Here is a 12469-nt window from a genome sequence, read left to right as displayed (position 1 = left end):
AGGCATAAAGTGGCAGGGAGGGAGTAAGTAGTTCGGCCTATGCTGATGGTAGACTGTGCTGAAAAGCTGAGTATTATTATATGAAGATTAGCATATCCAAGATTAAAATGATTTCAGTAGGGAAGAAATCTAAGAGGATTGAATGTCAGGTTGGGAACACAGAACTGGAACAGGTAGATCATATCTTGTATTTAGGATGTATATGTATTCTCCCAGGATGGTAGTATACTGAGACTTGAATCAAGGTGCAGCAAATTAATGGAGTGAGCTCATAGTTATGATCAGCAGTATTCTGCAAGAAAGTAGTTAGCTCCACGATGAAACTACATTTACACGGGACAGTTTTCAGACCAACTTTGCTGTATGGAAGTGAAAGCTGGGTAGACTAGGGATTTCTTGTTCATAAGTAAAAACTAACAGACATGAAAGCAAGGAGAATGATCACTTGCACATACAGGTGGGATCAATGGCAGGGGGGTTCTTGGAACGAGGAGATGAAGGTTAAGTTGAGAATGAATTTGATGAAGTGGTATGCATAAACTGGCTTTGGACGTGGGGTTGTGTGAGGTGAATGAAGGAGGATAGGTTACCTAGGAGAATAATGGACACACTCATGTAGGGTAAAAGAAATAGAGATCAAAACAATGATGGTCAGGCTCAGTTTCTAATGACTTAAAGATAGAGGTATGGAAGTAAATGAGGCCAAAGAGCTAGTTACAAATAGAGGATTGTGGAAGTGTAATGTTAATTCTCAGAGGCTTGCAGACTGAATGCTGAAAGGCATAACAATCTATAATGAAGAGTATATATATATATATATATATATATAACATTTAGTCCTGACTGACCGACTGACTGATCATCACTGAGCCAAAACTAACTTGGACATAAAGGAATGAAATTTTGGGGATACATTTATATTGCAATGTAGGTGCTCACTAAGAGAAGATTTTTTGGATTTTCCGTCACATTTTCAGAAAATGCGCATAAGATGGGAGGGGGGGGGGGTGAAAAGGAATCCTAAAGGGGTTGAATTCTTTAATGGGGATACTTATATCTCAAAGACTTCATATGTTGCAGACATTAACATTTGTATTTGGAATCTCCTTTAAAAATAAACAAACACGCCTTTTATTGTTTTCGGAAATCCACTTAAGGTGTGAAAAGAAGAAAAACCAGGTGATTTTTAAAAAAATAATTATATTTATTATCTCAAAAACTTAACATAGTAGTGACGTGAAAATTGGTACTTGAAATGTCCTATGGGAACATGTATTTTTTGTTTTTGGAAAATCCACTAAGGTGGGGTGAGAGGGAGAGGGGAGAAGGACTGATAAAGGGGTTGAATTATTTTTATGGGGATACTTATATATCTAAAACTGGAGATGTTTTAGACATGGATATGGGTATTTGGAATCTCCTTTAAAAATAAAGAAAGGCATATTTTTGGTTTTCGACTTGAGAAAAGACTGTTTCTCACATGTAGACTACAGTTCTATGTTGCATGTTCCAGAGTTAGCTCTGCCAGTAGCCTGGTCATCTTAGCCACTAAAGCTCGTAGACGTGGTTGTAGCTTTTTGTATTAAAAGTCGAAAGGAAAATGTGCAAGGTTGAGTAGAGCTAATTATAAAAATAGCTACGTTTCTGACGAGTACTTGTCCTCGCTCCTAAGTGCTTCAAGAAGTTAGTCGTATTGTCTTGTCATATAAAATTAACAACTTACTACCGCTAAGAATGACTTTTATCCTAAATATTAACCTATTATAAGCTCCTTACGCCATCTCCAGAATAAGGCACCATATTTACCAAGTGTTATTTCAGCGCAGCAATTTATGTATTCTTTTTGAACTTTTAACTAACCACTTGTTACAAGATATTAGAATCATTCCGTATTGACGGTTTTCACTTTACAAAGTTGAAAAATGAGAGTATCCTCCTAATTCAATACAATAAATATTCCGTTATTAGACGGAGTAAACAAATTCAAACATGTTTCGGCTCGTTTGAGCCATCTTCAGTGAAAAATGGGGGGAGTACATAATATAAGTTGAAAAAATGCTTAAAAACATAATGAAGGAGCAAATGAAAAAACAAACAAAAGAGAGCCTAGACGGAAACAAAATTAGCGCAAATATACAATATTTACATCAGTATGCAGAGCAAAAAACAACTCACTGCGACAAAATTCAGTGAAAAGGTGTTAATTTAAAATAATAATAGAAACTAAAAACTGTGTTAACCTAAGAAAACAAAGGAATGAAAAAGAAATGATGCCGGCATCAAGACTGATTTTACTTAAGTTTACTACAGGTTGGTGAAAATCTTTAGGCCCTATGTTATTTGGAGTGTTATGTTTGCTAAGCGTACTAAGGATACTCTAATTTTTCACCTTTGTAAAGTGAAAACCGTCATTACGGAATGATTCTAATATCTTGTAATGGAAATGCCATCCAGGCAAGCAAGAAAGCTAACCCTTATTGCAATCTCAAAATAAAGGTCGCCAAATTAGGGCAAGACTTACGTTTTTTGAAAAAATGCTTGATTAATAACGTAACCCCCAATTTTCTAAAATTTACCAAGAAAACTCATACAAAACACAGCAAAAACTCGCGCGACTCAGCTTAAAACCGATGAAATCTGGATTAAAGAGGAAATCAAATTTCTCCATAAAAAGAAATCTCTCCTGAACCACAAACTATATGAAACTCATTTAGAAGTTTCCACTCTACTTTGCCCCCTCAAATGGACGTCCTTTCAACTACACGTCTCTAACAAACTTAACCTCACCTTGTTAGAGAAACAAAACACACTTGACAAGAAATGGAATGCTCTTTCAAAAACAAAAACAACGCTTAGCAAACATAACACCCCAAATAACACAAGGCCTAATGATTTTCACCAACCTGTAGTAAACTTAAGTAAAATCAGTCTTGATGCCGGCATCATTTGTTTTTCATTCCCTTGTTTTCTTAGGTTAACACAGTTTTTAGTTTCTATTATTATTTTAAATTAACACCTTTTCACTGAATTTTGTCGCAGTGAGTTGTTTTTTGCTCTGCATATTGATGTAAATATTGTATATTTGTGCTAATTTTGTTTCCTTCTAGGCTCTCTTTTGTTTGTTTTTTCATTTGCTCCTTCATTATGTTTTTTAGCATTTTTTCAACTTATATTATGTACTCCCCTCATTTTTCACTGAAGATGGCTCAAACGAGCCGAAACATATTTGAATTTGTTTACTCCGTCTAATGACGGAATATTTATTGAATTGATTTAGGAAGATACTCTCATTTTTCACCGTCTAATGACGGAATATTTATTGAATTGATTTAGGAAGATACTCTCATTTTTCACCTTTGTAAAGTAACCACTTGTTACCACATTTTAAAAAACGAGACATTCATAAAGATCTACAATAAGAATTGATTACGGTATAAGACTTTGTCGTAAGAGTACTTATAACTACTATATTCTACTTGCTAGTCATTTTATACACATTTGTACCTGAAACAGTATCCTCTTATTTAGGTACAAGAACAATCAGGATTCTGATCTATCTTTCTTTCAGGTATGAGATTTTTAGGCTGATGATGCCCTCATTATGGGTGAAACATGTCCCTATATCTAATATGTTAAGAACTATTTCTTAAATTTAAATTTTAAAACTCTTAAATATTGAACACGTGGAATAATCTAGAATTATTATTTGACTTTAAGTACATTTAAATAGGACCGTAACATGAGATTTGCAACATGTAATGTGAGCTTGCATCCGGGAGATAGTGAGTTTGAATCCAACTGTCGGCAGCCCTGAAGATGGTTTTCCGTGGTTTCCCATTTTCACACCAGGAAAATGCTGGGTCTGTACATTAATTAAGGCCACGGGGCTTCCTTCCAACTCCTAGGCCTTTCCTATCCCGTTGTCGTCATAAGACCTATCTGTGTCGGTGCGACGTAAAGCCACTAGCAAAAAGGGGGGGGGGGGGTGTTTACAAAGGCGTCTTAGTGCAGTACCGAGGAACAGTTACTTTCATCAGATTATGAAATCCACGCAATTGAAACTGCGGGAAGCAGCTAGCATATATGTTTGTTTGTTTGTTTGTTTGTTTGTTTGTTTAGTTAGTTCATTAGTTAGTTAGTTCGTTAGTTAGTTAGTTAGTTAGTTAGTTAGTTAGTTAGTTAGTTAGTTAGTTAGTTATTTGGGAAACCAAAACAGCGAGAAGCCGAATTACAAAGTTCCACAAAGGAAAAATATATTTACACTGGAGTAGCACAAGGCAAACATAAAAAAATAAGTGGAAGATCAATGAGGAAAAAACATCTAATGATAAAAATAGGGGAAAAAATTAAAAAATAACAATAGAGACACAACAATTAAGAACAAAATATAAAAGCAAAAGAAACGAGGAAAGATTGAACGTAAAACGAAGAAGAACTTATATCTAGGCACAGTAAGATAAATACAGATATAACACATAAGTAATGGTATAGTACAGTAAAAAAATAAATAAATGAATATTATGTACAAAAGAGAAGATAGCAATGAGAAGAGAAAAAAAAGGAATATGAAGAAAATGAACTAGGTTAAGTTAAGGAAGAATTGATTAAAGGAGGCATACGAAGAAAAAACATCCAAGTTCCTGTCAGAAGATAAAGAGTTAAGGAGGGTTGGTATGCAGATAAATAAACTTCTCTGAACGAGAGAGAGAGAGAGAGAGAGAGAGGCGGGAATACGGAATATGAAGGGGCAGATTAGTCCTGGTTTTGCGAGTTGGAACATGTAAGGAAAAGAAGGATGCAGGTTCGGGAGAACAAAATAAACCGTTAACAGCGTTATATAGGAATCTAAGGTTGGCTACTTTCCTGCGACTAGATAATGGGCGAAGGTTTAACTTATCTAGTATCTGATTAGGATGCAAGATACATAGTAGGCTCGGAGGGCGTGGACATCGGTGATGTCAGAAAATCTATACAACAAACCGAGAAGTGACATTGCTCGTGAGGTTATCTTTTGTATATGGGGGAAAAATAACAATTTGCTGCCAAACAACACTCCTAAGTCATTTTGTTCTGTTAGAGATGGGAGCGGGTTACCGAGGAGGGAGTATTTACTGAGAATCGGGGATTTACGAAGCATGATCGAAATAGAGGAACACTTCGTACGATTAGGCTTAAGACGCCATGTGGAGCACCATTCAGAGAGTGAGTTAAGCCCACTCTGTAAGGAGTTTACGTCTGATAATGAATTTATTTATTTGAATATTTTACAGTCATCTGCAAATAGTAGAATTTCACAAGAAAAGGAGGATATAGTATTAATGAGATCGTCAATAAATAAAACAAAAAGAAGCGGACCTAGGACACTGCCCTGTGGGACGCCAGAATGTACCATAGCAAGAGTCGAACTGAACCCGTGTATGTTATTGATTGAAAATGGGTGATTGAATTAGTACAAATCCATGTTCAAATTCTGAGTTCATTTTCCTTAACAATATTTTTTGAACTTGCTGTACTCCATCTTTGTTCTGTCCTCTCAGCTGTTACATCTGGAACTGTCGTGCGATCCTTGGCATCACACCAGGTAGTTTGATCTGGTACCTGTTCCCTCCCGTGTATAGTATTTAAGTGCCTTATGTTTGAAGAGTGAATAAGCAGCTGCTAATGTCATTATCTAGGTGTGTCTATTTCATGATGAAGGCAGTATTTTTGTATCGATCCATTTGCACAGGCCAGAGTAGAATGTTGCTTTCCCGGAAATCTGTCTTATTTACAGCTGTCACAGAGTGGAGGCTACTGAGAAATGGGCAGTGCTAAATAATGCCATTTGGAACACGACTAGTGTGTCTGGATGTTATGAAAGGTGATGTTCATAGTCATTTGTGTCTGGCTGAGTGAGGGAAGCAATGGCAAACTACCTCACTCCTCATCTTGTTTAATACGCTTCACAATGACAACACTATCAGTTTTTTATGGTTCCTTTTACTTGACCTTTGTGATGCTATTTGAAGATCTAACCAGCCTTCTGGCTGGTGACTTGACAGACAACATAATAGCATAGAAGTGCAGTCAACACTTCCAGTTTCTATTAGCTGTCAAATCTTCACCATGTGTACTCATTAACTTCTCATATCCTTCGGTTCTATTTCCAGTTCTTGCATTGAAATGACCCACTATCACTATATAGTACCATCCTGGCTGTTGAGCCCAACTACTACATCACTCATTGTTTCATAAAACTTGTCTAATTTTGTATTGTCATTTGAGTTCGATTTTCTTTCTTTCTGTATTTTCCTTTTCCAGGTTGACTTATCTGTATTCAGCCTTTTGTGTAAAAATCATGTTACTAAATTACAGTTCCCACCTTGGTGCTCATTCTTACACAATCTCACATTCATATTTTTCAGACAGGAATCGAATTGGATGCATTTTTAAAAAAATATGGTTTTCCCTTCTTTTCCCCATAACAGGTATTGATGGAGAAATCAATGAAATAGCCAATTACAGGGCAGTGGGCTCTCATCACTGCTGTTCAAAATATACTGTATATGCTTACAAACAACCTACCACCACCAAGAGATTTACCTATATTGAACTTTGTTTGACAGCACAGAGCAGAAAGTTTGGAAAGGTATACAAGGCTCTTACTATTGCTTTGTTGCATTTAGGAGATGGTGGATTCATATCCCACAGTCGGCAGCCATGAAGATGGTTTTCCGTGGTTTTCCATTTTCACACCAGGGAAGTGCTGGGGCTGTACCTTAATTAATGCCACAACAACTACCCTCGCAATCTTAGTTTTCCTCCTTCCTTGCAACGCTGAAAACCTTTGTGTTAGTGCGACATTAGACCACTAGCAAACAAAAAACCTTCTGCATTGTTTGAACACTGGCTTTTACAAAAAGAACTGACTCAACCCAACCCCTTCAAGGCTCAAGTCTGTGTTCCCATCTAACAAGGAGGCAAGGAGGAAGCTCAAGATAAAGTATGAAGGTAGAGAGCTAGAACTTTGCTTTACCTAAAAATATCCAGGTTTGGCCTTAGATCACTCCTTGACCTTTGACACTCTGCTTGAACATGAAACAAAAAGGTGCTGCATGAAACAACATTCATTATTACTAAAGGCATTATTTTTTGGTGAAATAAAACTGTTGATTTTGGTGTTAAAACTGACACTATTTCGGTAGGTATTTCGTGAAATAAATTGTCATAGTGATCGATGTTTCTTGTGATATCTTCCTTATAGTGTGGAGTAAATCTAACTAATTTTGTGATTAGAGGTTTTAAAGTGAACTCTTGTAATATATTAAAGTGTTATTAAATCCTAGAACAACTAAATATAAAAAATGTTATAGAAATAAATACCGGTATATAAAGCACTGATACGTCGAAATGAAGTTAGGTGATCTGCCCTGTAATATGAATTTATACATAGCTTACATTTTTTCACATTTTGAATTACTTGTCTACATAGTAAGCATGGTTTTAACATTATCAGGATGCAGAGTTTTGTGACAGAAAGTATCTTTGTGTAAGCAGAGAAGCCCCTTTCGTTGACCACATTAGACGTTGGAAACTATAATGCTTGCAAACACTGGGATGCAAATTTACTGTGGTCTTCTTTCAAACCTTCTAAAACTTCACTAACAAGGTCTTCTTGCTTCTCTTGTACCAGATGTGCTTTCACTGCATTTTGCAAAGCTATATAGCCCTGGAAGATTTTCATGGATATGTTGGTGCTGCCCGACCAGGAATGAGTAGCTCAGACGGTTAAGCCGCTGGCTTTCTGAGCCCAAGTTGGCAGGTTCAGTCCGATGGTATTTGAAGGTGCTCAAATACGTCAGCGTCGTGTCACTAGTTTTACTGGCATGTAAAAGATCTCCTGCGGGACAACATTTCGGCATCTCAGTGTCTCCGAAAACCGTAAAAGTAGTTAGTGTGACAAAAACATTATTACTACTCCACCAGGCGATTTATTTACAATAGGCCTACTAATACCGTGGTATTTTACAAGAAAGACAGCATTATTTATCTTTCCTTTTGTAATCATCCATGTACTCATGCCAGAGTTATCCATTTTTTCTGTAGGGATGCTGGCTTGCATGAATGCTTTTGTTGTGTGTATTACTAACTGCTCTCTGTCACTTTTCAACTTCTTTGTGATGTGTAAAGTATCGTCAATTATTATTTGCCGCTTAGAATTATGTTCATTTGGCTTCATTCGCCTTCTTTTTGTGTGTGTCTGATCCTCTGCAGTGTTTATCGCACATGTCTTTCCGTTTCCACGTAATACGAACATTACAGTACTTACACATTGGAATCTTTCTAGCAGCATCAGATATATAGAATGCCTCACTGTTGTATTCCTCGGCCATGGAAGAAAAGAGTTGTGACTTTAGTTTTCCGCATTTTTATATTTAAATGCTGGAGATTTGCCAGTAGCGAACTCACTGCCAAAGAGCATAATGCACACTGCTGTATCTACGACCGATCTTGCTACGATCACAACACCATTTGCTGTAATCGATAACATGTACCGATTTTTATTGATTGTCATAGAGATTCCAGAACTGAATACACATACTTCCAATACACAGTGCCCATCACTTTGTGTACGTTTCTGTATAGAATATACAGCCTATCAAGCAACTGAGAAGGAAACTACAATAGCCAAGTTCTCAGAAGCATTTCAACATTTATTGGGGAGCTTTTCTGGTCCTATTTTGCATTTTTCGTGATTATTTGCGCAATTCTTACAGTAAATCAGATTTTGCAATATTTTGCGAGTTCATTTTGCTAAAATACAGGGCTTTAATTACCTACAAGGTCATATATAGGCAAGAAAGAAGATATGAAAAAAATGTGTGTGTATTGCTATTACCAAAAAATAAGGCCTCTAATTATTACACACATTATTTCATGGCTTGCCTAATTCAGTATCTTGCTGCCTGTAATCTGTTTCCTAACTTGTATTCTGTGCTTAAATGGAGTAGGGCTGTTGCTGTATGCAAGCTCATATCCTCTTTTGAATTTAAATCGGTGAGAAGGTAGGGTAATATACTGATTATTGCTGTTGTGTGATGTTCCTTACAGGCATAATATTAGTAGTATAGTATACCTTTAAAAGAAGCTGATTTTTCCTTCAGATATTTGTTTAATATTTCTTTTTATCCCCTCCTTTTTTCTAGGTATCCTGGGAAGATTACAGAACTTCTGCATCGAGCAACTGCATATGTTCCAGTTGCAGTTGCTGCATTATTGAAGGCGAAACCAAGTCTAATAGCTCCTGCAGTTTTAGCCTTCTGCAATAGAGACCCTATAGATATGAAGGTAATAAATTGATTTAGTTATCAAAAAATAAAATTACTCTCAATAGTTCATTTGTTAACCTCTCATTGCAGTAGATCATCGTCATTATCATCTTCATTAATTCCTCTCATCTCTCCACCACTGTCCATCTTTTCACCTTGTTCTTGTCCACTTAGTAACTTTGTTACCTTATATTGTTTTTTTTTTTTTTGTTTTTTTTTTTTTACTAAATCCACGTATTGTCGTATAGGTCTTCCTCAGCATTTCTTACCTTTCATTTGTAATTTCATGGTTAGATTTGGCACCCCCCTGTTCAGTCTTCTATTTTATATGACCAAATCATCTATCATGTCTTCATTTTATCACAGTTTCTGCCTAATTTTTTATTTTCTACTTTAGAAATTTCATTTTATCTTCCTACTTCTGTTTTTCATCATCTTTCACTAGCCAGACTGCCTGTGTATATCATGTTAGTTCTCTGTACAGACCATGAGGCCCCTGAAGGAGTGAAAGGTAAAGGCTTCCACTATCCATAACCTCAGCACTGTATGGGATAGAGTAGTTAGCCCTATACCCAGCCACCTGGGCCCCCAGGAATGAATCAGGTACTCAGTTTTGAGTACGCCTAAGGGCTTGTGCTTCTTCAGAAGTGGAAATCTTCCAAATTTGATTTTATACTCACTGATAGAAAACACTGATATCTAATCCAGTCTTGAATTCTCCATTAATACACTTTCTACTTCTTCAAGATCTTCGTAATTTTTACTGATATTTTTCCTCCTCTCTTCATTCTTATCATCCATGCCTTTTTTTACTGCTGGCATGCACCATTGTTCTTTCCATTTATTACATCAAACTATTCTTGAAACTTTCTTGCAAATCAGTAAATCATTATTATGTCCATACCCTATTCCCAATCTGTTTCCATATTTTCTCTCAATGAAAATCTGCTTTGATGTTATCCACTTCTAAACCCAAAATGTTCTTCTGTTGTTACATTTTCAAATTCTCTTTAATTGTTCTTTTTACATTTTGCCTATTTTCTGGAGCTTGTTTCCCTTTCTTTGCAATCTCAAGCAATATTTATATCTGCACATTATCAGAGATCTGGCTGTATTTATTATCTACTCCAACATCATCTAATTCTACAACTCTTTCATTTTTTTAACTGCCATTACCGCTTCTGTCATACCGGTATATGTTTCATCTTTAGTTGAATGTGTTTGTTAATTTTGTTTCTACATTCACATATATTTAACAAATCAATGAATTCCTCTTATTTTTTATTTCTCTGGGGAATTCATGATGATGATGATTTTTCTTCATATTTCTGGGATGAGTCATATATTAGTACTAAAGAAATCTGACTTCTTACCATCTTCTGTAGAGGATGATGCCTAACATGTAGGATGTAGGACACGCCTTTGCCGTCCTATCTTTGAAATCGTAGCTAATTAGCTATGCATTGTTACGTATATGATATTAACACAGATTATCAGACTTAACCTCACACATGTCAGGTATATGAGTTTGAACAACGGTATTTTCTGAGCCTTGTATATAAAGCAGTAACAACAGCAACTCAATTAAAAAGTGAAATAATGAGACATTGGTGACTTGTGATGCACTCGCATTTAATTCTAACAGTGCAACAATAGCAGGAAACGTGTTAATGACCATGGAATTCACAAAAATATTTTATTGATGGTAGTAAAGAATCTTTTTTTTTTTTTTGGAGCTGATGAACATGTTCATTTGTGCAACTATTATTGTCTAAATGAGAAGACTAGGTATATGTGTTGTCTAGAGCAGCGTTTTCTTTTCTTCATGAATTATATTTTTTCCATGCTATATGCAAGGTGTAAGCTAACTGATGCATCAAATTAACACAAGTAATGGATCTTAGAGAGAGGATCACTTGCACTGTTACACTATAATACAATGAAATCAGTGATGGAAAGGGTTAATGGCTTGAAATGCAAGACAGTGGAGTGTACAAACACCTAGGAATAAGTGCCAGAACAGAAACAAATGCTTATTGGTTGGTTCTGTATCTCAATGCGTTCAGCAGTAAAAACATTTCAAGTTGTGCCTTGAATGGTAGCAGAGAACGTGTGGCATGCAGCTTTGATGAACTGGACTGTGCGCATGGACGGCAGCCTTGTTCAGAAGGGAGGGGCGACCTGTGACATAATGTTTATAATCCAGACATGGCTAAGTGTGTAGGTAGTGAACACATACTGCTTAGCTTAACCATGGCACAGTTCAAATCGAGGGAATATTTGAACAGGATCTTAATTTACTACGAAGTAGAACAGAATTCTCATGCAGCTGCGGAGATGTATGCTGTACAGTTTCCACAAAGAAGGGCTCCATATTGGCATATGATTATAGCAGTTATACAGAGAATAACCGACACCGGAAATGTCATGCCCAGGTATGAAGCTGGTGCTTGACGTGATCATCGTACAGAGGATCCCAGTAGGAGTATTCAGAAAATCGCGGCAGTGGTACAAGTGTCCCATTGGACCTCCCTACAATCATTACGGGAAGACCGGCAATATCCGTACATCTGTAGTGTGTTTAGCGCCTATCGGTGAGAGATTAAGCGCTACACATGCACTGCTGTTAATGGGCCCATCGTCAACCCAAAGACTTTGTGAATCATATCTTGTTTACAGATGAGGCCTCATTTACGAGAAATGGCATCTTCAATTTTCACAACTCGTGTGGACGGAGAACAGTCCTGTATGAGATGTTCCCACCACCAGGTTTTGTTTTACATTTTTGTGTAGACAGTGATGTTGAAAGGCAGTATTACAGGACCTGTAGTATTACGTCATAGACTGGCGTATCTACAGTTTCTGGAAGGCACTGTACTACTACTATATGATTTTCCACCCCATACCCAGCAGCACATGTTGTTCCAACATGATAGAGCACACCCGCACATTATCAATGCAATGCGCCGCCACTTGGATGTCACCTATCCTTAACAATCCCCCTAGATTACTTCTTTTGGGAGTAATTAAATCTAACGTGTATTGTAGAGAAATGGAAACCCTCCAAGAGTTCTGGGAACATTTCTTGGGAGCTGCTCAGGGCATCAGTCAAAACCACGAAGGACTGAGACGAGTTCAAGAGAATTTACTCAGAAGGTGCT

The 12469-nt window shown here is 36.8% G+C and overlaps 1 protein-coding gene across 1 annotated transcript in view; it reads left to right on the top strand.

The window, feature by feature from the left end:
• Positions 1 to 12469, top strand: part of ecd (ecdysoneless) — a 197796-nt gene that overhangs the window by 66640 nt on the left and 118687 nt on the right. The window contains exon 5 of the mRNA XM_067136676.2: positions 9186 to 9327. Within this exon, the coding sequence (XP_066992777.2) occupies positions 9186 to 9327 (142 nt within the window). The remainder of the gene's footprint in view (positions 1 to 9185; positions 9328 to 12469) is intronic.

This window comes from Anabrus simplex, chromosome 1 (genome assembly GCF_040414725.1).
Source record: "Anabrus simplex isolate iqAnaSimp1 chromosome 1, ASM4041472v1, whole genome shotgun sequence".
Taxonomy (NCBI): domain Eukaryota; kingdom Metazoa; phylum Arthropoda; class Insecta; order Orthoptera; family Tettigoniidae; genus Anabrus; species Anabrus simplex.
The sequence above is the reverse complement of the archived record's forward strand: the minus strand, read 5'-3'. Positions and strand labels throughout refer to the sequence as shown.